This window comes from Rhinopithecus bieti, unplaced genomic scaffold, assembly GCF_001698545.2.
Source record: "Rhinopithecus bieti isolate Rb0 unplaced genomic scaffold, ASM169854v2 scaffold_7398, whole genome shotgun sequence".
In the NCBI taxonomy this organism is placed as follows: domain Eukaryota; kingdom Metazoa; phylum Chordata; class Mammalia; order Primates; family Cercopithecidae; genus Rhinopithecus; species Rhinopithecus bieti.
The window spans coordinates 877,604-905,380 of record NW_016805783.1 but is presented as its reverse complement, the minus strand read 5'-3'; the positions used below and the strand labels follow the sequence as shown (position 1 = coordinate 905,380).

The window sequence follows — 27,777 nt, the reverse complement described above, 5'->3', positions numbered from 1 at the left end:
GTAAGGAAGGCCCGCTTGGATCAGTGCCACTAAAGGTGGGCTGTGATTCTCCTCATGGGGTAGTCAGGACTTGGAACCAGCCAGGATTTCAGGAGAGATACAAGGCAAAATGAACAAGGGAGCCTCTATACGCTAAATAATAATAATAATAATAATAATAATAATAATAAAAAGCACAAGCCCATTAGTTTTCCGGGAACAGGCCTGATGCAGTTTAATCCAGAGTGGCCTCTGAGGAACTGGGCACTTGTTGGTTTCAGTAGAAACCCAACTGACGCTTCTCCACCCAGGAAGGTACAATCAAGTTCAGAGAGCAATTGGTGAAAGAGATTATGATTTGGAAATACCTGCTATTTGGTTCCACTAGACACAGTAGGTCAGAAAGAAAGTACTAAGCAAAACCATTTAATTAGTGCTCCTGACTCTCAAGAAAGCTGGAGCCAAAAATGAAACTCTTAGGCAGCAAACCTGTGTTCTTCATATTGGTGTCTTCATTTAGAACGCAATAGTGCCTATGTCAACAGCTATGCTGAGAAATATTAAGCAGAAATGAAGAAAATGCAATATATATCAAAAATTGAATAAAATTTTCTCCATGGTGGGTTTCGTTGTTTCGATGCCCTCAAAAACACATTTAAATATTTTATTTAATTTTGAGTAGGTCATACATATTCAGGGTACTAAACTTGGATGGCACAAAAGGATCTACACTGAAGAGTAACTCTACCTCTTATCTCTGTCACAGAGACAACGAGTTCCCCTCACAGGAGGCAACCTCAATTACTAATTACATATGGATATTTCCAGACATGTTTTATATGTCTGTACATGTATATGTCATACATGTACAAGTACTTTTTTACATAGTTGGGACCACAAAATTTATACTTATCTGTGCCTTGTCTTTTTATCCACATAACAATACAGCTTAAATAGGCTTCTACATTATTACATAATATATTTTCTTATTAGTTTTTGTCACATGGCACTTCACTGTGTAATGTTTCATAATTTATTTAGCCTATTCCCTATTGGTAACATTTAGGCAGTTTCAAATTTTTACATTTATAGCCAATATCTTAATAGGTCATTAGTACATAAATCATTTCACACATTTGCAAATGCATCTGTAGGAAACATTCCTCAAATTGGAATTCCTAGGTCAAAGGTATGTGCACTTGTCGTTTTGATAGATATTGACAAATTTCCCTCAACTAAGATTGAACAAATATGTAGTTTAACCATCAGTGTGTGAAGTGACTCACTCTCCCCTTCCTCGTGGACTCAGCATGTCATAAAATGTGTGATCATTGTCAATCTGATATGAAATAGTATTTTCTGATAATTTAACTTGAAATTCTCTCAACTTCAGTGAATTAAAATGCTTTGCCCTTTTTATTAGGCTGTTAGACATTTTATTATTGATATATGATAATTCCTTCTATATTAGAATATTCTATATTAATAAAAGTAACCCATTAAAGTGTGTCGAATATGGTAGCCACCAGCCCCAAGCGGCTCTTGAACACTTGAAATGCAGCAAGTTCTAATCGTGATGCACAGTGATTATAAAATACACACCAGATTTCTTGGAAAAAAAAGGAATAGAAATATCTCATTTATAATATTTTATATTGATTACTTATTGAAATAAAATTATTTCAGATATGCCAAGTTAAATAAAATGTATTATGAAAATTAATTTCTTTAATTAAAGAAAAAAGTGATGCATTTCTTTAAAACAACCACTTCTTTTACTTTTACACTACTAGAAAATTTAGAATTACGAGTGTGGCTTACATTGTATTTCCATTGACAGTGCTAGTCTACCACGTGAGCTGCAAATTTTTTGCCCAATTTATTTTTATATTGTCAGACTCATCAGTTTTTTGTAATGGCTTCTGAGATTTGTAATGGACTTAGAGAGGTCTTCCTTACTATAATACTTTTAAAACTTTTCCATGGCGGGTCCTAGTATTTTTATATTTTTATTAACATAGAAATCTTTGATTCATCAGGAAATCATTTTGATGTAAGGTCTGAGGTTATAATCCAACATTAATTTTTTAGAGGGCCAGAATAAACAGCATTGATTGATTTCAACCTTTTGCCACTAATTGAAGTGTCATCACATCCTAAATATTTTAATGTCAGGTAGGGCTAGTACCATGTATTTTCTATTTTTTTCCCTGAATTTTCCTGGTTACTCTTGCTTGTTTTTTCCTTTATATGAACTTTAGAATCATGTATAGACTCCCAAATTTTATTGATATTCTTATAGGAACTGATTAAATGTTTACATTTTTTTAGAGAGAATTGAAAACTGTCTGATACTGAGTTTCTCTCACCAATAATATATTTCTATATCTATTCAAGTGTTCTTTTGTGTCCACAAGAGACATTGTAAAGTTGTTTGTTTTATGGGTTTTTGTTGGTGGTGGTGGTGGTGTTTTGAGACAGTCTCACTCTGTCGCCCAGGCTGAAGTGTGGAGTGCAGTGGCATGATTTCGGCTCACTGCCATCTCTGCCTCCTGGGTTCAAGTGATTCTCCTGCCTCAGCCTCCTGAGCAGCTGCGACCACAGGCATGCACCACCATACCCAGCTATTTTTTTTTTTTTTTTTGTATTTTTATTAGAAATGGGATTTCACCATGTTGGCCAGGCTGGTCTCGAACTCTTGACTTTAGGTGATCTGCCAGCTTCAGCCTCTGAAAGTGCTGGGATTGCAGGTATGAGCCACCATGTCCAGTTGGTTAAAGATTTCTTTACGTAAGTTTTCACATCTGACAAATTTATTCTAAATATTTTCTAGTGATATTGCTATAAAAAAATGAAGTCTTCTCTTCTATTATGCCTTCTTTTATTTTAATATAAGAAGGATGATGATTGTATATATTTACTTTATAACCAAAGACCTAACTGACTTCCACTATTGTTTCTAATTTTTTTTTCAGTTGGCTCACTTTTATATAATCAAATTTTACTTTTATAATCTATAAGCAATTATGATTTGTCTTTTTCTTTTCCAATTTGTATACATTTTATTTCTCTCTTGTAAAACTGCATTGCTTAGGACGTCTAGATCAATGTCTATGAATAGTTGTGGTAGAAGACATTCTTGTCTTGTTCCTGACATTAATATAAATATTTCTGAGTTTCCTTATAGATTATAGCACTAGATTTTATATTGAGATTAGCATATTGCACTAGGTTAAGGAAGTATCTACCGGCATTTATTGATAGTTTTGTTTTGTTGTTTATTTGCTTGTTAGTAAGAATGGATATTGGAGTTTATCAAATGTCTCTCAGCATCTAGAAATGTGACTTTTAATCTATTAGTGTGGTAGAAATTTATTAATAAATTTCCTAATATTGAACCATCCTTGCATTCTAGAATAAATAGAATTGCTCATGGTGTGTTAGTTTTTTAATGTGTAACTGGATTTTGTTTAATAATGCTTTATATTCATAATTTTTGTGTAATAATCCTAACAGTTATTGTTTTATTGTTTTGGTTTTCTTCTTCAAGAACATCAATTATGCATATGTTTGTTTTTTTTTTATATTTCATATCTGTCATATAACCCTTTTAAATATCTTGTCTATTTATTCTTTTTATTCATTTTTTTCTAATTCTGTCTTCTGCATCTCTAGCCATGCTTTCAGCAATGCCCGATCTTCTTTGTGCAGTTTCCAATTTAACTTTCATTTCTCTGATATTTTTATTTGTTTTTCCCTTAACTTCCCAGCCATGTATTGCCAGTACATGTTTAATTTATTTATGTTGTTTTGTGATTGTTTCTTAACGAAATTGCATGGAAGTGACTTTACTCATTTTTTAAAATTCAAAAAATACTTTTGCTCACAATTTTATCTGCCTCGTAAGACATTTTCTAGTGTCTATTTCTTGATTGTCACTTTATTTTCTTCTTTCTTTACTCTTTTTCCCCTTCTTTTAATATCTTTCTGTGGATCTTACACTGACTCCTTTTGATTACTCAAACAATGGGGTTTTCCAGAATCAGTGATTTTAAAAGGTTCTGTGACAGAAGTATGGGTCATGTTCCAGATAGTGGGAATTTTCTTATGAAAAGGGTTGAATTTATAAGTTAGTTATTTTCACCTTTAATTTTCTCCAACCAATGGACATCAGAAGCTTTGAGTCATTTGCAAAGCAAAGTCTCCACTCACACACAAACACACTGCTTCAAGCAAGTATGGCTTTTTCCTACCACTTCTCATTCTGCTTTGCCGCCTTTCTTTTTTCTAGAAACCTCACCACTTTGAGGCCCAGGGAAGCATTCACTCAAGCTGAAACACCCTTATTGCTAGAGAACAAATATCAGCAAACTATAGCCCATTGGCCAGCTTTCTGTTTTTATAAGTAAAGTTTTATTGGAATATAGATATGCCCATTTGTTTATTATACATGGTTGCTTCAGCACTACAATGGCAGAATTGGATAGTTATGGCAGAGACCATATGACCCAGAAATCCTAAAATATTTACTATTTGGTTATATAGGAAGCAGTTTGCTGTCCTTTATTGTAAAAACCTCCATTTACATTTGAGTATATATCACTTAGAATTGTGCTTTTATGACTTTCTTGAAGTTCAGAATCCACAGGCATCTTCACTCTGGCACTTCCTATGTCCTATGTCACTAAGTCTTCTCTCTCTCTTGTTTTAAAACTGTTATTTCCTACTTTTACAAAGGATAAGCTTTGCATTACTGTTTTTCTTGATTCCCTTGATGTTTTGGTTGATTTTTCTGATGTGTGAATAAGAAAATACTCACTTAGTTCTGCATGTTAAAATTGGAAGTTCTCAAATAATATTCCAAGAAATTGTTTTTTATTTTCATCTTTGGTTTGTTGGTTGTTTTTTGACCATTGGATAGAGATCTTAGCATACTAAATATCTGTATCCTAAATATATATAGATTTTCTCTCTTTAATTTAATGATTTTGTGACTTCTGCAATTCTTTTAATGATTATTTAGTTCTCAATGAAGAATGTAAACACAACTTTAAAAAGATTTGTATTAGTAAGGAAAAATTTGTTTTATATTTTCTATTGCCCTAAATTCTGACTCATGTTAGGCAGGTCAGAGTAATATTTAGTACTTGAAACTTCACAAGTAATTATGAATAAATACGTGCTATAAATATTAAAAAATAGGAGCAATCTCAACTTTATCCTGACATTTTTCTGCTAAGACTTATTTAGTTACATATTGGGCTTATTTTAAAATTTAACCAAAATTATTGGATCTTTAATTATGTTTTTACCCAGAAATGTGTATTTTAAAATAAAGTGTAATTCCAGTTGTATTTATACTATTCAGAATTTCAGAAATCTGTAATCCCAGCTACTTGGGAGGCTGAGGCAGAAGAATTGCTTGAGCCTGGGAGGTGGGAGGTTGCAATAAGCAGAGATCACACCACTGCACTCCAGCTTGGGTGACAGAGCTAGACTCATTGCACTCCAGCCTGGGTGACAGAGCTAGACTCCCTCTCAAAAAAAAAAAAAAAAAAAAAAAAAAAAAAAAGTCTGTCTGCTCCTCTGCCTTTTGTTTTCCTACTTTTAAGAGTAGTCTGCCTCTGCAAACTTTAGTAAAAGTACTTTAAAAAAAAAAAATGTTAAGTGTGTTAAATGGTGGTTAAGATATATATAAAAATTAATTTTAAAGAGAGTTTAGATTGCTATCTTTTAAATTTAAATTAAATTTTATAAACATAAGTATTCCTAACACTAATATGGTTTTAATGAGCTTTAGGTAGGATGCAGGCAGAAATATTCAAGAATATAAATGATACTATCCCAGCTTTCCTAAAGAAGCTTTCTTATTATTTCTGAGAAACCCTGCTTTATTCTCTTTCTTGAATTCATGTATGGCATTTAAAATCTCTTAAAGATGGTCATCAAAAACAAATTTTTTTAAAAAGATGGTATTTGACATCTCCCCTCCTCCTCCTGCTTTCTCTCAAGCCACCAGAATACCAGGTACCACATATCTATTTAAAAAGCCTTTTCCCAGGACACAGATTTAATTTTTGGGAGTGTTGAGGTTTGTTTGTTTTTCTTTTTTCTTTTTTTTAAAAAAAAAAAAGGGTAAATGTATTAATCTAATGCCAATGATACTTGAGCTTTTGACTGAGAAATTGAGAAATTGTGAAGTCAAAAGTAAAGTATAGGAATTCCTTACTGGACATTTCAAGAACTTTGAAAGGCTATTGTAATGGGAAGAAAGAGGGAAAATATGTTTCAGTAGGAGACCTTCTCACCTCTTTACTCATAAGCCAGCCTGGGCATCATATGACTTCATCAGACTGCAACTTACTGTTTTCCACTTTGAGGGGAGTGACAAGTGCTATAATAGAGTTCTCCAGTCTGAGGAGGTCAGCAAAAGCTTCTCAGAGGAGATGATGCCTGGTTAAAGGGACTTTCTTTCTAAGAAAAGGGATCAGCATGTGCAAAGACAAAGAGGCATAAGGACTGACCAGTGAGTCATGGCAATGAAATATTTACTGCTAACCTCCAAGAGAAGACTTTCATTGAACGAGAGGAAGATCTACACTGCTAATGATCAAACTGTGAGTGTTTTAGCTTTGTAGACTTATCAGGAACTTGGGAGATCAAGAAGACAGGCTCAAACAGCAAATGGAGCTTTATCAGAAATGAAGAAAAGCATTTCTCCACAGTCCTAAGCTGAACCCTTCCTGCTAGTCCCAGTTCTTATATGCGCATCAAGGCAAAAAAAATATTAATCAGGAACAGGAATGTTTGATTGCTCATTGCTCATTCAAATTTGAAAGAAGCTTCCATGCTTCTAACCTTCCCTGGTGGGGCCATAACATTATCAATCGATATCAAGTCTGGCATATCATTGGCTATCACTATCCAGTGAGTGTCTGAGGCAGCTGAAAGAAATTGAGGCATCCATGTAAGAATATTCATGTTCTATCATTATTTACTTAAATATGTAACATATCAAGATCTGTTAGACATATTTAAGTATATATACTTACAAGAAGTAGCAAGTGTTTCTAGAAGAAATGTACTTGAATATAATTGCTGTATAATCACTGTGAGAACAGAGTTCCGTATCTATCCTGTACATGCTTGTCTGTAGTACTCGGAGCAGATACTGCTCTATGTGTTGAGTGAATGGATGAATAAATAGATAGAAGGAAGATCCTCCAACTATGAAGTTTCTTCTTTTCTTCTGCTGCTGTTGAGTAGATGAGGGTGCCACGAAATAAGACAGAATGCCAGGAGGAAGAACAAATTTGGGGTGGAAAGGATGACTGATTTATAAATTAGGTTTAGCAGTCAAGAGTTACGCTCTAGCAATTGGGTATAGTAGACGGTATTCAAATAAGAAATTGCTGGTATTCTTGCAAACTGAGCTTTTCTATAAAATCATGAGTTTATAATTCTTCCTTTATTTCAGAAGAAAAAAAAAAAGAAAGGTCAATTGGAACCAAAAGAGAAATTAAAAGCCACAGAGAGAAACAAGTATGGTGTCCTGAGGTGCATTTTAAGTAAGAAGGTACTTAAGCAAAATCATTGTGTTGAAGACATTTTCTTAAATAGGATCAATTACCAGTGTCCCAGTCAATTCCACATGTCAAGAAGCTTGTCTACCTAGTTGACTGACCCAGGCCTAAAAATGATAATAGCAACTTGGTGGAGTCAGCTAAAGTTTGACAACCTTTCCTCACCAACTGGCAGCCCAGTAGGATGTATTAATCACTGCAGTTTTTACCTTGTACCAGATATTAGAAAGTAAAACCAAAGAATTTTATTTCCATGTGTTTCGGTTGAAATAAAGAGACGTTTCACTCAATCTATTCCAGAAAATATAGCCACTTTGGGACTGAACATTTCTTTCCGTCTTAGCCCAAAGGCAATCACATTAGGGACATTGTATGCATTTGGGGTGATAAAAATTGAGCTGTGGTCTAACCTATTGCATAATTTTCATTCTAAAATTACTTGATGCTGGACATAATGACCCCATCAGTCAACCTATCATCTGGCTAGTTAAATGAAGTAAGAAAATAACCTCAGCTGGTCTCAGAGGAGTGGGAATTCAACTGCCTGAGGGGTTGAGATTTCCTGAGAGTTTGTTCTAGATCTCTGTTGGGTCAGCCAGCATGCAATCTTACCTTCAGTCTCCATGGAAAAGTCCATTCAGGCCAAGAGAGAAGCCGCTTTAGATGAAGCCTGTAACCCAAGATGGAAACACTTCACCAGGCCAAAACACTTTTTTCTTTTGGTGGATCCAGTGCACAGTGATTCTTCCTAATTAGGAGGTCTGACTTGAAAAGTTCTCCCCAAATGCCAGGAGAAAGTTCTCCTTAAGTGTCTTTGCAAAAAGGATACAGTGGGGCAGAAAGTCAGTATTGATTTAAGAAACACAGCTGCATAAACAATGTTCCTTCACTACAAGAAGAAAATTTATAGTATTTGTCAGGGAAAAGTAAACACGTTAGGGACTCTGTTTGTGACACGGTGTCACACATGATCCTTTGAGCCGGCAGGGACAAGAACAGATCAACAACAGAAGCAGCTTTCTCATGATTCTTGGGGCAACACTTTTTTTTTTTTTATCCTAACCCATTTTCTGCTTCATATTTTAAGAGGACATTACATTCAGACCATTGATATGTCTGTGGATGTTGGGGAAAGAGGAAACTAGAGTGATGCGTCCTCTACCATCCTCATTCTCTATAGTTTCTGGAAAAGAAATTCTGAAAAACAAGGTTAAGAAGCTAAATTCTCTTCTGAACTTCAGTGGTTGTAGCCATTCACTCCTGAAGTTATTTTTCCCCCAGGTTTGGGATTTGGCCCAGCCTCACAGAAATGTTTTCCAGACTTTAAATTTCATGGAGAGTTAAAATTGGTTTTAAACCCAATACAGAGTTTCCATCTTTTAATTTTACAAAGAAAGGTCATCTAAACAAAACAAAATGTTTCTACAATCTATTATTACCTTCGCTTTCTATAAGAAATGAATGTTTTAGTATCAAAAGGGAAAGGCAAGAAAAGCAAGGATAAAAATCTCAAAATAAAGGATAAAGCCCAATCCTTCTCATTTAGCTATTGAAAGTTGAAGCGTATGTCGGTAAGTGACCCTGGTCCACAGACTGGCGTTTGGAAATGCATTAGGGGAAAGGCCACCAGGAATGTATTGTGCCAAGGGCTATAGAACGCAGAGGTGTTTTGTTGTGTGTGGTTCATGCAGAGCTATCATACCCATAGCTATTCATCATACCCGTATCTCAGCGATCTATAAGTGTTGTAAAGGGGCCTTGGGAGGAATTCAACTGTTGTGAATTTTTTACTTTATTTTAAAGTTTGGCAAAATTTATATTGTACATCCCTGGATTCTTAAATCTTTAAAGCCCAGTGGAATTTCAAAGAGCTTAATGATGTTTTCCTTTTAATGACCTTTACCCCAGAAATTCATTTTTAAAAGTAGTGTTACAGAGATAGAAAGTGTTCTGAACATTTTCAGGATAACTTGTGGTACCAGTGAACGTACACAGACTTCCTAGGGGTTTCGTGCAGGAGAGTGTATATGTGTGTGTTTGCATGGGTATGCATGTGTGTGCCTGCATCTGTATGTATGTGTGTGCATGCGTGGCAGCTGGAAGCACCTGCCAGGGAGAGCCCTACTTTTGCTTGTCAGGGCCCCAGAAAACTGCAAGTTGTTGCTCTGACTTAAATTGACAAACTATAAAGGTCACTTTTGGTCCTTTTTAGAAAACATCTAACCAGAAAAGGGAAGTACAAATTAGAACAGTTTAGGCAGAAACTGAATGTTAAGGACCAAGGGAAAGCCTTTAGAAAGAGAAGTAACCAGAGAGCTGAGAGGAAGAGCAGCAAGAAGAAGGAGTGCTCCTATTTGCGAGACTTCTTACAAGGAGTCCTCAGCCTCCAGTAATCCATGGCTTTACTGAAAGCTTTCTCCTGTATATAGCACTCCTATCTGTTACATAGACATGTGTAAAACTGGCTAAAACCTCCCGTCCCAGTAAGGATTGTGATGATGGGCATTTCTGAGAGAGAAGTCTGCTCACCTGTGAAACGTTCCTGGCAGGAACTCTGTGGCTCAGCCCAGGAAGAAAATGGACCCATCAAATGGGTTTAGCATTGAGGCTCTCTTCCTAGCCATTGCCAGCCTTCCAGCACTAGCCACATGGCCTGCAGAGGCTAAGTAGGAAAGCCTAGCTGCCCCAACAGCCTGATGTGTTTTAGCTTTAGGGCCTTACAGAGGGAAGCCTGAATCAGAAGTTAGAAGAACTGGACTTGTCTTCATATTTAAATATCTGTAAGATGTCTGGGCACGGTGGCTTACGCCTGTACTCACATCACTTTGGGAGGCCAAGGCAGGCAGATCACTTGAGGTCAGGAGCTGGAGACCAGCCTGGCCAACCCCATCTCTACTAAAAATACAAAATTAGCTGGGCATGGTGGCAGACTCCAATAATCCCAGCTACTCCAGAGGCTGAGACAGGAGAATCACTTGAACCCAAGAGGCAGCAGCTGCAGTGAGCCCGGATCACGCCATTGCACTCCAGCCTGGGCGACAGAGTGAGCCTCCATCTCAAAAAAAAAAAAAAAAAAAAAAAAAAAAAAAAAAACTGTAATATGAAGAAAGTTGGTGAATATCAGTGGAGTGTTTTGTTTTATTCATTGATTGATAGTTTTTTTTTTTTACCTTTTTTTCTGTAGCAGAACCCTATTTTCAATAGAACCACGATTTGAAAATCAATATAAATGCATAAATATAGAAGCAGCTTGATAGTGTGTAGAAGGGGCAGAGGGAGCAGACACTGGATCTCAGACCTGAGGGGCCCCTGTGGACATTGCTGATCCCACCTGCTCTGATAAACTACTCTTGAGACCTCAGGCAAAGATGCATTTCGGGTTTGACTGACATTCTTCCAGCCCTCACATCTGTTGACTCCAGGCTAGTGCTACAGAAAGTCCACTTGGGTGTACACATGTGGTTAACATTTTCAAAGGGGAGTTTTAGTCTGTATGTAGGGTAAAGGCAAGAAAGGCCATGACAAGATCAACAGTTTACTCAAAACTAAGCCCAAGAAAAGCAGTTAAAAGGTCCTGTCTCCATGCATCTGAGGTGTAGCACAGCCTCTACCACAGCTATGTCTGCTGAGGGGCATAAACTTCAGTCTACAAAAACAAACAGCTTTACATCAATCACAATTAAGATTCAGGGTGTTACTTGTTGATAGATGTGAATAGTTACATATAACTATATATGTATAAATCTAGTTATACATATGTATGCATAAGTCTTTTCAGTAAAGCCATAGATAAATAAATATTTAAAGTAATAGAGGAAATTCTTAACATGAAAGTAGCAGACTGTAGAATGACAGGAAAAAAAAAACACAAATCTTAAAATTAAAACTTCTGCTTAAGGTTTGATTTGAGCTGTTGCCTTTGAAAACCAAAATGGTCCGAAAAGATAAAAGACCAAATAAATTTCTTTTTAGTCCACAGCACCCGTTATTCCCACGTGGTCCCTTATTCAAATACTAACCAGGCCTGCCCCAGCTTAGCTTTCAAGATCAGATGTAACCAGACATGTTCAAGGTGGTATGGTCGTAGACCAAGATTTTTCTGACTAATGCACAGATACCAGAACTCTTTGGTGTGGTAGTTTGAGAGCTGTGTCATATGAAATATATGCTTACATTGATCTATTTGAGTTGACTTACTAAAACGCTGTAAGCTTCAGGAAGGATGACTGAGAATTTGAATTTCCTCCTTGAATCACTAAAAAACTCTGTAATTTGTTTGAGACTTTTTATATCTAATGTATATATACTTAGATAACTGATAGAGGTCTTTGCTTTAAACATTGAAGTGATAACCCTGGAATTATATGGTAAAATAAACAAGTGCTATGTTTTATGGCTCAACTTAGGAAATACCATGCATTATTTTCAATAGTTCTTTTCTTTTCCACAGTGTATTATTTCTTATAAATTATACCAAATTTCCCTCTGATTAGATTGAAATATTCTAGGAGATTTTTTCCATAAAAGCATTATTATCTACTTTAAAATTAAAGAGCAAATGTCATTTTCTGATCTTTGAAATAATTAACTCGCTTATATTAAGGACACTGAGCTTCCATATTTCATGGCTAGAATAACAAAAAAGAAATCACAAAAATGGCATTTTAAGCAATACATATTTTTTAAATTGGATCAAATTCAACATGGCAATTTTTAAATTAGTGAGGGATTACCAATCTCAACTGGTAGGAGACCAAATAAGCAGTATTTTTTAGTCTAGATTAAACTCCAGAAAAAATGCATTAGAAATGTGAAAGGCTGGCTCTGCATCTATTTGAGTGAAGTCATTGTCACCACTGTAATATTTTAAGGGATCTCTTGTGAAGTGAAAATGTGGGAAATCACTTAAAAGTCAGACCCACACTTGGAAATATTCAGCTCATGCCATTTGTGATATGGGTTTGGGAAAGAGAAGTCCACATATGGACGTTCATTCTGTCAGACCAAGGTGAGAGAATGCTTTCTTTCACTTCAACTACTTTGATGAAGATTTTGATACTAGTCATTTTTTTAAATATAGAGCTTACCAACTTCATGGCATTATTCAGGTATGAACGTTGCCAACAGATTTTACAAAAACAGCTTTATTTAGGAAATGAACTTTGGAAAGAAGAAAGTGAAAAAAATAGAAGTTGACTCTATGATTCCTTAGCTCTCCTCTGCAAGGTAATCTAGTCTCAGTCTAGAAGCCAGAACCAATGCTGATGGAATGCTGATGAAAACAGTTTTCATCAGTTTTTACATGTATTCATGTGAGTGTGTGTGTGTGTGTGTGTGTGTGTAGTTCTATGCAGTTTAATCCTGTTTAAATCCTGTTTAATCCTACAACATTTTCCCTAAAGAAGTATGTACTGTACCAATCCAGTTAATAGTACGGTACCAATGTAAGTTTCCTGGTTTTGCTATTGTACTACAGTCATATAAGCTGTCATCATTTGGGTTGGGTGAAGAATTCATCAGACTCCATGTACTAGATTTTGCCACTATGAGTCTATAATCTGTGAATAATTTATGAATAGGATCTATAAATCTATAATTATTTTTAAATGTAAAAAATAGAGACATAGTCATCTAGACAAATATAAATGTGTCCGAGTTATTTATTTGGCAAACTCTATTTTTCACTTGTGACACTGGTTTGCTAAGAGTCTCCCTCTTTTTTCCCCCCAAGAACTCATTTTATCTGTTATAAACAGTGTTTAAAGCCTGTAGCTAAAAGACATCTTGGAAATTGTAGTGTAATGATACTTAATGCACAGAAAGTCCATTTGGGAGCATGTTAGAGATGTAATCATTACTTACAATTGCATGTCATTCTACAATTTCTCATTTCTATGAGTACCCATTGTCGACAGAAAAATCTCTACACTCAAAGATCTTTTCAACCTATATTTCAGTCTACTGAAATGAGGGGAAGAAAATGAGAGAGAACACCTATAAATCATGTGTTTATTGATACAAAAAATCACACACGCATATACGCACACATACAGAGCCTTACTGAATTTATTGGATTTCTTATCAATTATTTTTCAATTGTTTCTATACTGACTAGATCAACTATTGAGCAGGTTCATTCATCAAAACACCTGGAAACAATGGACTAGCTGTATTCTGCACGCAGACTAGATGCTGGCTTACATTTGAACTAGGCCCCAGAAGTGTAAGAATGTTTGCTTCTAAATGCTCTAGATGAACTTGAAGTAGACTGTCCCACAGGCCCACTTATGGTGCGTGTGAATTTGTGAATGTTTTGTGATTTAATGGTACAACATTTTCCCTAAAGAAGTTAAGTCCCAGAAAACAGGAGCAAAACAACTTTTAGTGCAACCTCATAACTGTGCAGTAATTTCAGCCCCGTTAACTTTAGAGCTTCTCATACTACTAAACAACAAAACTACCCCACTTTTTTATGAAAAATTCAAAAATTTGCTTTCAAGAACAGGAAATATTCTTGACGGGGACTGCAGAAAAGTACAATTTTATAATATAGAATAAAGTGGGTATCATAGTAAACATTTAAATTTAATTAAGCGAAAGTGTGAGGTCAATTACATCAAAAAGTCCTCTGAGTTTGTCTTCAATACCCTCTTGTCTCTCATTCATTAATCTTATCTCAGCCCCTCTCTGTTTTGGGTCACATTCCACATAATTGTGGCAAAGGCATTTAAAAGGCTATTAATTCCATTATGGTTTATATGACTATTCTTTTATACATAAATAAAGTTAACAGAATGAGATAACTTTTATCTCGTTCTCTCCCTTTCATCCTTCAATTAAACTTGCTGCAAGGCAAGAAAATGGATAGAATAGCTTATTTCTATTCCCTTTGAGTATGCCTATTCATGTAATGTGAGTGTAAACAGTAATCCTGCTATACACACATATACTTCCATTCTGAGTTACACAGGAAATAGGTGTCTAACAAGTATCATGTAATCCGAGACTGGAAGACAGGCAGGGGAATATATGAAAAAAGAGAGGGAAAAGAAACAAAGACCAACATCTGTTAACTTGATTTATGTATAAAAGAATAGTTAGCCAGAAAAACATAATGCCATTAATAGCCTTCTAAATGCCTTTGCCACGATTCTGTGGATTGTGGCTCAAGACAGAGAGGGGCTGAGATAAAATTAAAGAATGAGAGACAAGAGGGTATCAAAGACAAACTCAGAGGACTGAATGAGGCTGTGTATAAAAGAGCATCAGCACTTCCCAGACATTATGAAAAGTGTCATTTGTGAGGAGCACTATATTTTTTCATTTGGGCAAATCAACAAACCAAGTGCATTTGAGGAATTCTTCAAGGTGGGTCTGTGGATATCACAAAGACATTCATTTTCCAGATTATCCCACTGCTTTCTTCATGTTTGGGATTACAGCATCAGGCTCAGTGTACCTCTTCCCTTCTCCTCCCTCCATCTGCACTACCCTCGCCACACACACACACACACACACACACACACACACACACACACAGTGCCAAGCTTTGCTGTCCTCCTGTACTCTCAAGCTCCATTCAGAGCTGGAATACAGGTGCAGGGGGGCAGGGGTCTTTGCAGAATCTCCTCTCTCCCTTTTGTACCAACCTAAGCCAACACTGTCTTCTCCAACTTGTTTCTAGGATCTCTGTGAATTTGTTTTTCTGCCAGATACCCTTATGCTCCATAGGCATTTTGTAATGCTTTTTTTTTTAAGGAAAAAGAAAATAAAGCCATGATTATTATCAAAGTCTCCACCAAGTCAAGGGGAACAAATTACTGGTACTTCTGTGCCAGGAAAGATTTCTGCCAACCTTGGAAGTGTCTCCTGAATTATGACTGTATGCATGGAGCAGATATGAACTTGTCTACAAGAAATGAAATATATAAACTATGGTTCAGCTTCAAATACCATTTCTATTGAGCATAGCAGTAAACATGTCACCTCCAACAAAGGTAAAGCTCTCTGGTAACACATACTGGGGCTGTGACAGCCTAGACCTTTGGTTCTGGTATGTAGCTAAGTGAAACCAGGACTGTGGTAATTTCTTGGCTGTAGAATGGAACACTGGGATCCCTGATGAGGATACCCAGATGATATGGAACACTGCTAGTTGAAGTTCTGCTGAATTAAATGTGTCTTGAAACTTACGGATCCACAAGATTTGTACTCCTCTCAGACAGATTTACTGCATGAGGATCTGGCACCAGAGCATGAAGGAAAAATGGAAAATGGAGCCAACTGTTGGAGGGAATTTTAAGATGTGGAAGATTTGGTTCTTACAGTCCTATGTTCTGTCAGAAGCAAGTGTCCAGATGACTTCCTACCCTCCAAAGGCCTTCATTTAAATCAAGAAATGGAAAACAGCCAAAGGAACCTGAAGATAGTTCCTCAATCAGTGTAAGGCACGCAGTCAAAAGGATGTAAGATAAGCTGATTTGGGAGCTCTTGGAGCTGCCAGGATATTACAGAATACAGTGAGGAGAGGATCTCAAGACAAGAGCAGGGCACAAGTACCATCTTGTCACGCCCGTATCTAGCTCTAATTAAAAGATCACCAGTATGTCCCCTACTTTTATTCTATAAGAAAATGCGTTTCTACCATCCAGAAATTCATTATTATGGATCATCTAAAAATAACAATTAAAGGAAATAGGAGGGTGAAACAGTTAAGGAAATTCAATGAAAAAAGTATCAGATGATGTGACTTTTTTCAGAGTTATAAAAAGACATCCACAACCTGTCTTCATGCAACTGTCACACATTGCCCAAGGTACTACATGGTCTTAAATTTTAAAAACACAGTCTGACTCTGAAGTGAGAGAGAAAAGGAAAAGCACTACATGGGAAAGTTGAGGAGAAAAGGTCACTCAGAATGGCCCAGGCTGGCCCAGTCATTGTCAGGATGACCATCATAATTATTAACATTTATTGAGTGATTGCTACATGATTGTTTTTAATTCAACACCTGCCTAAAATGCACCGATCAGTTTAATCCTTAAAATTATTCTTTTCACTTTTTTTTAGGTTTAGGTATTTACCAAAAAACATAAGTGACTAACCACATGACTTCATTCATCAAATATTTATTGAGCTGTTACCCTGTTGTGCTGGGAATACAGCTGTGAACAACATCCCTGGCGCTTTTGTTCTAGTGAGGAAAAACAGGTGTATTCATTTCTTAGGCTGCTGCAACAGATTACCACAAACTGGGTGGCTTCTAACAACGGAAATGTTTTCTCTCATGGTTCTGAAGACCAGAAGCCCCAAATCAAGATGGCCCCAGTGCAGCACTCCTTCTGAAGGCCCTAGAGGAGAATTTGCTCCTGGCCTCTTTCAGCTTCTGGTAGCTGTCAGCATTCCCTGACTTTGGGCCTGTCACCGTACTCTTTGTTCCCATGGGCACATTGCTTCCTCTTCTTCTGCCTGTGTTCTCTCCCTTTGCCTTTTTCTTATAAGCACATTTTTGATGGCATCTGGGGTCCACCCAGATAATCCCAAATAATTTCACCACAGTATCCCTAATGTAATCACATCTGTTACCATCTAAGGTAATATTCACTTTATTGTGATATATGATAATATTCACAGGTCACTTTGATTAAGATAAACACAACTTTTGGGGCCACCATTTAGCCACTACAACAGGCAATAAAAACATAAACAAATTCAGGTCATTATGAGAGCAACAAAGAAAACAAAGCAGGGAATAGAGATAAGAGAGTAATAGGGGATGCTATTTTGCTGAGGGGCTACAGAGGGCCTCCCTAATGTGGAGGTTTTAGAGCAGAGACCTCCTTGAAATAGATGAAAACCGTTGTTCTGGCAGAGGAAGAGCAAGTGCAAAGGCCCTAGGATTGATCATTGTCGTATTTGAAGAGGTGAGTGGCAAAGAGACTCGTGTCTTAGACGTGTAGTAGGAGATGGGTCAAAAAGGCAGATTTTGGATTTTATTCTGAGTAAAAAGGGAAGCCATTGGTAGAGCAGAGATGTAATTGATCTAACTTTTTTTTTTACTGTGGCCAATGTGTGGAGAATAGACTATAGAGAGCAGAGAAGTACTATGACCACTCAGGGAGGTACGGCAGTATTCCAGGCGGGAGACAATAGTGCCTAGGACTCGAATAGTGGCTATGGAAGTAGGGAGAAGTGATCTGATTTGAGACATGTTTTGAAAGTTGAGCCAACAGGATTTGCTGATTGAGTGAATTTAGGTGACACTATTAGGGCAGTCAAGGATGTCGCTAATGTTTTTTGCCTATGTGACTGGAAGGATAAGAACCATGGCCAACTGAAATTTGAAGGATGGCAGAGAAGCAGTCTTGGGAATCCATAATTCCATTTTGGAATTTGAAATGACTTTCGGCATCCAAGTAGAGATACTCTGTAGTCAGTTGAACACAGGAGTCTGGAGCTCAGGGTGAAAGACATATATTGGGCATCATTAGTGAATAGCCAGTATTGTAAATCACCAACTAGTAGGTGTAGTTGGAGAAAAGGACTAAAACTGAGCCCTGAAGCACTACACAATTAAGAAATCAAGAGATGTGGAAGAACCAGGACAAAAGTCTGTAAAGCAAGCCAGTGAGGAAGTAAAACCATGAAAATCTGCTGACTTGGAAAACAAGTAAGAAAGTGACTCAAAGAGGGAATGGTCAACTGCATCAAACACTGCTAATAGATCAAGTAATATGAGGATTGTGAATCTACCATGGAATTTGTCAGTAAGACAGTCATCAGGAGTCTTGACAAGATAAGTTTTGATGGAGTTGTGGGCACAAATCCATTTGAAGTGGGTTCAAAAGGGAATCAGACAAAAGGAATTGTAAGTAACTAATTTGGAAAATTATTCCAGTGAGTTTTGCTGTTAAGAGGAGCAAAAAAAACAAAGCAGTAGCCAGAGGAATTTTTTTTTTTGAATTGGAGATACTATAACATAATATCATGCTGACGCAATGATATTATGAGAGGCAAAAATTGATAATGCAAGCAAGAGAATGAATGTTAAGAGAGAATTCCACAAGTGAGTGAGAAGGGACAGAGTCCAGAGCCTTAGTGGCCAACCAGTCTTGCACAGGAGCAGGGCAGCCCTCCTTATAACAGAAGCAAACTCAGAGTACCTGTGTACAGATGCAGGGTAGGTAGATCTGCTAGTGAGACGAGGAACATGCTCTTCTTATGGCTTCCACTGTCCCTGTGCAATCAGAAGTAAGCTCATCAGCTAAGAATGAGGTGAGTAAACAAGGGTAAAGTTTGAAAAGGTGTGGAAGGGCCTTCAGAGAGTAAATTGTTAAGGCCAGCAGTGAATTATCTAGTGAATTTTCCAGAACAGCGCTTTCTCATAGAAATATAATGCAAACCATCCATGGAATATTAAGTTTTCTAGTACCCATATTGAAAACATGAAAAGAAATAGGTACAATTAATTTCAATGGTATATTTTACTTAAGCCAACATATTCAAAATATTATTTCAACATGTAATCAGTATAAAAAGTGCCAAAATATTTTAGATTCATTTTTTTAGTAAAGAGATTTTAAAAGCCAGTGTGCATTTTACATTTTCAGCACATCTCAATTCAGATGAGCCACATTTTAAGTGCTCAGTAGCCACGTGTGGCCAGCGCTACCATACTGAACATTGCAGGTCTAGGAAATGAAGTAATGCTAATGGAGAATGCCAAGGGTCCCTGGAGATTGGGAGCCACGAGCTGAAGTGAGGTTGGTATGGCTGAGTGTTTTTCTCCAGCCATATTCAGAGCTCCTGTACAGACGTGGAGTAGGCAGAGAGTTGAACTTGACCAGGGATTGAGTTCTGCAAGCAACATTCAACCAAAGAGAAAAAAGGGAAGGGAATGGTGGCATGTGGAACCAATTGATTATGTAGACTGACCATAGAACATAAGACACCGAAGTTAGCATGGGGTAGGGGAAGGGTGTGAAAAGGTGGTGGGGCAACCAAAGTTCTAGTAGCATCATAGAACTTTAAGAACTGTAGATGCTATGCAACATACAAAGATGTCTAGGTAATCCCTGCCCTCAGCAAGCTAATCTTGACAGCAGATTTACCAACAGTTATGCTATTAAGATGGCATGTGATAAACACCAGAAAAGTAGCATAAAATGTGTTCTATGGGAGTTTAGAAGAGGAAGAGTTCACCTCTGGCTAGGATGGCCCGTAAGGGTTCATGGAGGGGTGGTGGGTAAGTCAGATCTTAAAGGATGAATAGGATTTTTGTCAGCACATAGGAAACATGGTACAAAGTGAGGAAAAAGCACAAGCACGGATAGAAAATAAAAAATGTTCACTATTTCTTTGGGTAAGGTTAAAAAAAAAACAACCTTAATATTCATTGAGGGAATCATTAATTACAATGGGGTAGTAACATGGGTCTTGAAAGAAAAGTACTGAGCTAATTTCCCTGGGGGAAGAAAGACCTCATCATAAAAGAAAGGCATCCCCCCAGAATACAATGTTTCTTAGGTGTGGGAAAACTGAGTGGCAAAGATTATTCTCAAGAAATAAATGCCTACCGCTTCTCAGCCTTTTGGCTAAGATCAAGTGAAGAAATAAATGCCCTTTATTTCTGGCCCACCTCACCCCTACACATACTCATGCACATGTAAACACATGAGCACACACACACACACGCATGCACACAGACACACAAAGCGTCCATCTTTCCTTTAGAATTCAGTATCATATACTTAGCTCACTTCTCTGGAAATGGTCAGTTATTTCCAAAGAGAAGCAATGTTTACCTTTCATTCTTAGATTCTGGAAGAAAACATTTAGAACCAACTAGGATCAGAGTGGGTGAGATTAAAAAGGCTTTGATTACTATTAACACCTTAGAAACAGTACTGTACTCCCACCACACAGACCTAGTTGATGATTCTTTTAGAAAACAAGCTGCACATATACACTATAATCTTTTTTTCTAAATCTGTTGCTGTTTCTATTAAAATTTTAAGGGAAAAGTCGCATTTCACTTTGGCTCTCAACACAGTCATCATTGAACAACAAGAAATTTAGTTTTTCCTAAGTATGTGTGGACTGTTGTTGAAAAAAAAAATCATCTTCTCTCTTCCCAGCTCTAAATGGTTTGGGAAACCTGCCAGTAAATCCACTCCCTCCCTTTTTTCAAATAATTTCCTACTTCAATCAGAATATTTAGAAACAGTAAGAGCTAGACTTTTCCACGTGAGACTTTAATAATACTGTGCTTTGTATTTACATATCATACATGATTGGTACGTCATAGCTCACTATTACTTTAAGTTTTTAAATTAGTATATAAAAGCACAAGGTTTAGAAGCAACTCTTCTTGTGCTCAACAGTAAGTTATTAATGTCAGGATTGAAACTCATGATTACTGACACATGTAGTCCTACAAAGGTCATTCTTATAACATAAAAGGAAGTGTCCAGTAAGTATTAATAGAACATAGCAATTATCAAATATCTCATTTATTCAAGGTCATTTTAAGAGCCAAGGAACTTTAATTATATAAATAACCACATTAAACCCTTTAGAACTACATTAATATGAATACAAATTAAGATATCATTCAATAAAAACTAATACTTAATACGAATAAATATATACATACATAATCAAATCAATTTCACAAAGTAGAATGTATTTCAATCAGAAAGTCAGCAAATAGGTCAATATACTTAAAAATGTGAACTACTGCTTTAAAAAAATTTCACTAACATGCTATAATCCTGAAGGCTACAGATGCCACTGGTCAGACTGTTTCACATGCCATCAAGTCTTTCCCGTTTGGATATAAAAACATCCATTGTCTGCTGACCCAATTAGGAAGGAAAGTATCTGGTTCTCTTAACAGTGCTGGCTGTGGTTTTACTCCCGATACCTTTAACACTCATATGTCTGGGAGATTCTGTAAGATCTGTCTCAAGGAAGCACAGGCTACCACGTGGGCATCTGAAGGGAGATTAGCAAGTGACTGAATCAGCTTCTTGACTATTGTCTTCAAACACTGGTGGGCAGCATTCAAGTCTCTGTCAAACTGCTGTCCTTCAATCTGTAGAGCCAAATGACTGCAGATGTTTCTAAACTCAACACTATCCTGAAATGAACAACAAACACAAACAAGAAATTAGATAGGTTATGGGGGGCATTTGTTGTACTTTGCTTACCCAACTTCCATTCCTTTCTCTTCTGGTGACAGCACTCTGTGTTCTGGTTTTCTTTTTTTTTTTCTTGAAAAACTACCCCCCATTCTTAGCCTATGTAGTTGGACCAAAGCTGATCACAACTCCAGGGACCAGGCCAATCAGAGCATGGACTGATCAGAATGGACAGATGATCTAAGCCAAGGCCAATAAGCCACAGGCCCAGGATATCTGCTAGACAAGACCTAAAGAGGATCTGCTATCCTCTTTAACTGAGGCTATTGGAAAATATCTTGCCACCATAAGGATAGCATCCAAATGAGAATGTGGCCAACACAGAAGAAAGGAGAACCAAGAGATTAAAAGAGACATATTCTAATCTAATACTTTCTGAGTACGTGGCTCTAGCTATACTTGAACAATAAACCCCAAGATTTTTTGGCCATCTGGGTCAATAAATACCACTTTTTTACTTAACCCAGTTGGACTTGAGTTTCTGTTACTTGTTCCTAAAAGAACTGTGACAAATACACAAATAGCCTATGTTTCTATTATCCCATACTCACTGTGTTCAGTATTCCAGTACAGAATTTGTTATTTAATGGACATGGTCTCAAGAAATCCCCAAATGCAAATTCAGAAAGAACAGTTCCCAGGTAATTTAAAAGAAGGAGGTAATTCAATATTTTTAATCCCTAAATGGTTTTTTCCTAAAATCCATTGCACACAAATTTTACATTGAGATGATTCCACATCAGAGATAATGTTGAATATACCATCTCTTTTCAGTATACGGAAATGACGTCCCCAGGACTTCTGGTTCTGGCAACAAAATGAGAACTTAGTTTTCCCAAGGAATTCTCTTTGCTACTGAATTCCTAAGATTCTAAATAAAAATAGGGCAAACATCCTTTCTGAGCTTGCAAGAAAATAAGAGAAATCTCTCAGAAGCCAAAATTTTAAAAGATTATTTTAGCTGCCTACCAGTACTATGAAGATATGAAAGTTTGTCTCTCTTGAGCCGGGTTTGGGATGGAGAGTAAAGTTGTCCCTCGGAATGTGTAATAGCAGACCTATATTACACAGTCGTTTGACTTTGGAATTGCCCTCTGTACCAGATGAACGTCCTGGGAACACTCGTGCTAAGAAATTAACTTAAAATTTTGAACTGGGCTGAAACAGCCATGAACACATGGCAAAAACAAACAAAAACATATTCCAGGGAAACATGTCTGCAACCATTGCCCTACAATAGTATATGCATAATGCCTATGTTGATGATGAAGTCAAAGTATGAAATTTAAAACACAATCTACCATGATACAGCAGATGCAATATGGGACAAGATTACACTCGAAGAATTTAAAATAGAGACTATAAAATATGTTTTAAATCAGCAGTCTCCAACCTTTTGGCATCAGGGACCAGTTTTGTGGAAGACAATTTTTTTCCATGGCTGGTGGTGGCAAATGGTGTCAGGATGAAACTGTTCCACCTCTGATCATCAGGCATTAGATACTCTTTTTTTTTTTTTTTTTTAAGAGATGAGATTTTTTTTTAAGTCAGATAGTCATCCTTGAGTCTGCATGCTTTGTCAAATAAAAATTATTTTATGATTGGCAAAATTTTCTTGTTACCAATTATAAAATAAACCCAGTATGCACCTTAAAAAATAACAATCTTTAACAATCTTTTTCTTGAAGGGCAAATCACAACATGCTGATTATTTCATAATAAATTGAAGGTGAATAAAGTAGAAAATGCAGTACATTTATACTTTGAGAAGAAACTAATTCTAATACTCATGTGTCACCTTAATACTCATGTGTCGCCTTATTCTGGCTGGCATACAGTAGATGGCCCACAAGTGTTCAGTGATTGAATGAATGATTGGATGAATAAATATTATTCTTGAAAAAATCTCAGTAATTACTTCCTGATCATACTGGATACTGTCAGGTATAGTTTCAGAAAATATCCTGGAATTTAATTAATAAAACTGGGAATTAGAAGAAAGAAAATTTGCTGCTAAAATACTGCCAAATATCCAGTTGTGTGGTGTGAATTTGGTAGCTTCGATAAGGCCTTCTTATTTACTCTAAAAATTTCTAATATCATACTTGTTCTATTAGCCACCTATTATCTGATGATGAGTGGCTGGAATTTCTCTGTTAAATCTTCATTCCCTTAGCCCTAGTTTTACAATGATATTTAAGTGCAATCATTCTTGCAGATATTCACAAGAACACCTAGTGCTTTTCTTAACAACAAATTTAATTAAGATCATTATTATTTTTTATTTTTTATTATACTTTTAAGTTCTTGGGTACATGTGCACAACGTACAGGTTTGTTACATATGTATACATGTGCCATGTTGTTGTGCCGCACCCATTAACTTGTCATTTACATTAGGTGTATCTCCTAATGCTATCCCTCTCCCCTCCCCTCTTCCCACGACAGGCCCATGTGTGTGAAGTTCCCCACCCTGTATCCAAGTGTTCTCATTGTTCAATTCCCACCTATGAGAAGGAGCACACAACCTAGATCCTTCACATGCTGAATTCACAGTAGGGTTTGTGCTCCTATGAGAATCTAATGCTGCTGCTGATCCAACAGGAGGAGGACCTCAGGCGGTAATGCTTGCTAACCTACTGCTCATCTCCTACTGTGCGGTGTGGTTCCTAACAGGCCACAGACTGGTTCCTGTTCATGGCCCAGGGGTTAGGTACCCGTGCCTTAAATGAGTAAAGATATTAAAGAAGAAATCAGAAAAGTGCTTTAAGAAAAAATAGGCTTGTAAAAGAAGCACATCCACTTCTAAAAGAATGAAAATTATAGTAGAAATTTAAAACTTAATTGACAGCTTAAACACCTGATTAAATCTATCTAAAGTGAGGATGAGGAAACTAGATAATAAATATGAAAAAAATACCTTAGAATGCAAGATTACAAGTTGAAGACATGGGAAATATGAATGAGAGGTTGAACAACATGAATGACAGAATGAGAAAGTCCAACAAACACTTCTAGGAGAACAACAGAGAGAATGGGAAAGAGTCAATATTAAAGAGAACAATGGATTAGAATTATACAGAGTAGATCCAAAACAGAAATCTTTATATTAAGTAAGTAAAATATGCCATAGGGAGAACAAGTTAAGTGAAATTCAAATCTAAACTCATCAAGACAAAATTACTTTTAAAGGCAATCAGAAGGAAAAATACAGATGGACTTCAAGGTATGACAAGATACCACAACAATAGAGAAGACAATGGAATAATAGCCTCAAATAACTGTCAACCTAGAATTTTGTTTATTCCTACTAAACTATCAGTTAAAACTCAGGGAAAAATAAATATGCTCTCATTTAAGAGGACAGAATTACCACTAATAGACTCTCAGATATTTCTGAAGACATAATTCTGACAGAGGAAATTCAACTGAAAATGGTTGAGATTCAGGATGCAACAGTGAACAAAGAAACTCAGAAACATGGTATAAATCTAAAGAATTTATTGTTTAAAACAAAAATTATAACAACTAACGTGGAGTTTAGGACATCTAAATGTGGTAAATGAATGACGGTTCATTTTAGAACCATCTGAGCAAGATGTTTCTCAAATGCTGAACAGCAGTGACATGTCGAATGGAGTGGCACTCTAAGCACTGTATTATTCAAGAGAAAGGTGGCAAGCTCATACATTTCAGACTTGTTAGGTACATGTGTGAAAAATGTAAGAGTTATTATTAAAAGTAGAGAAATAACACATAAAACTTAAAAATCAGCAGAGGGAAAAGATGAATTAAAATTTTATTGGCTGGGCACAGTGGCTCACACCTGTAATCCCAACACTTTGGGAGGCTAAGGCAAGCAGATTGCTTGAGTCCAGGAGTTCGACACCAGCCTGGGCTACATGGCAAAACCCTGTCTCTAAAAAAAAAAAAAAAAAAATGCAAAAATTATCTGGGCAAGAGTGCATGCACCTGTGGTCCCACCCACTCAGGAGGCTGAGGTGGGAGGATCACATTGAGCCCAGGAGGTCAAGGCTGCAGTGAGCAATAATCATGCAATTGTTCTCCAGCCTGGGCAACAGGGCAAGACCCTGTCTCAAAGAAAAAGGAAAAACAGATTATTGACCCTATGTATATAGAAGGTAAACTGGAGAAATAAAGATACAAACATAAGGCAAGGTAAACAGAAAACACTAAATAAGATAGTAGTAGGAAGCCTACACATATCAGAAAGCACAACAAATAACAAAGCAATAAACTCACCTTTTGGAAGATAGTGATTACTATGTTGGTTTTATAGGCTGTTTACAAGAAACACATTTAAAACTAAAACCACATAAAGATTGAAAATGAATGGATATTAAAATATATGCCAAGCAAAGAGAAGCCAAAATAAAACCATAAAAAAATCATTATTGGGGATAAAATAAACTATGAGTAATAAAATCAATGATTCCCCAAGAAGATGTCACAATTTTGTACTTGTATGTCCCTAATATGATAATCATAACGTACATTCAGTCTACACACATACAAGCTGATTTTAACCTAGCTTCCTCTGAAACTAGATTGATCAAACAACAAAACAGAGAAAGATTGAAAAACACTAACCACAAGCTTGAACCAATGGAAATAAGAAAATGTACATTATTGTCAAACATATGTGGACTATTTATAAAGCTGACTACATTATAATGTCACAAAGCAAATCTCAACAAATATCAGAAAGTCTCTATCATGCAAATCACAATGCAAATAAATGAGAAATCAATAACATAGATACCCTTCCTAAAACATGTGTGACTTAGAAAATCCACTGCTAAATGATTCATGGATCAGTGAAAAAAAATAATTGAAATTTTCAGATACTTTATACTGAACTATATCACAAATTTGTGGGATGTAGCCACAGTGAGAAACGCTTTGACTTAAATGATTATGTAAATAAAGAATAATCTCTGAAAACTCATGAGCTAAAAATTCAACTAAATAATGTAGGAAAAGAGAAACAGATACTGTCATTCAAAAGAAAATGGAAGGAAGAACTAAAAGTTGAACCAAAGTTTGATGAGGGACCAGAGTTTTCTTCCTAATTCTGTCTATAAGGAGAAACTATTCTTCTCCCTATGAAAAACCCTGTTTTTTTGACTGAGAAGGACCTGGGTTTCTGACAAAGTACTTATTTGAAAACATCCGCCGGAAACAAAGCCAATGTTCATTTCAACATAGCAAACAGTGGCAGCAGGACCACCTGCGAGCTAGATGCCGGGACAGAACCATACCACGCTCAAGGATTCGCAAGCTACCATACTTTTTGTTCTTTTCTCTTTAAAGCATTCTTGCTTCCCTACCTTTGTGTGTTGCTCATTTCTGCCCAGAAGGTGTCAAAGAGCTGTTTAGATCAAGCTTGTCCAACCTGTGGCTCCAGATGGCATTGAATGCGGCCCAACACAAATTTGTAAATTTTCTTAAAACACTGTAAGTGTGTGTGTGTGAGAGAGATTTTTTTTTTAATTTAGCTCATCAGCTGCTGTCATTAGTGTTAGTGTATTTTATGTGTGACCCAAGAAAATTCTTCTTCTAATGTGGCCCAGGGAAGTCAAAAAATTGGATATCCCTGCTGTAGATGATCTGTCCCATAGCTTATGGGGTGGCCTGTGTGCTGAAGCATACTGCTAGGGAATGGGAAAGTAGGAGAGAAAAATCACTCTGGACTATTTCCTCAAGATCCACATCAAGGGAAATTGTCCAATTGCTTTATAGAAGTAATCCAACACTAAGTACAAAGTATAAGGATCAAAGAAAACATGCAAGGGGAAATTCAAAATAGAAGGAACCACTAAAACGTGTGCCGACGTATGCCTATTAGCCAGTGTGCAAAGGAATTCATCACCCAAGGAAGACTAAAATGCCTTTAAAAATATAGTTGTGGGCCGAAAACCTGAAGTCAATTTCACATTTTACTGTAAAGAATCAAAGAAGGCATCGTTTGGGGAAATTACACGTACAATAAAA

General features: G+C 36.6%; 1 protein-coding gene across 2 annotated transcripts in view; it reads right to left on the bottom strand.

The window, feature by feature from the left end:
- DLEU7 (deleted in lymphocytic leukemia 7) overlaps positions 1-27,777 on the bottom strand; it is a 129,928-nt gene that overhangs the window by 87,469 nt on the left and 14,682 nt on the right. Inside the window, exon 2 of one of the 2 annotated variants that reach the window (XM_017873743.1) lies at positions 20,943-21,702. The exons of the other annotated variant lie outside the window; for it this stretch is intronic. Within the exon in view, the coding sequence (XP_017729232.1) occupies positions 21,496-21,702 (207 nt within the window). The 3' untranslated portion in view covers positions 20,943-21,495. Of the gene's footprint in view, positions 1-20,942; positions 21,703-27,777 lie in introns of those variants that run through there. 2 annotated transcript variants of the gene reach the window in all.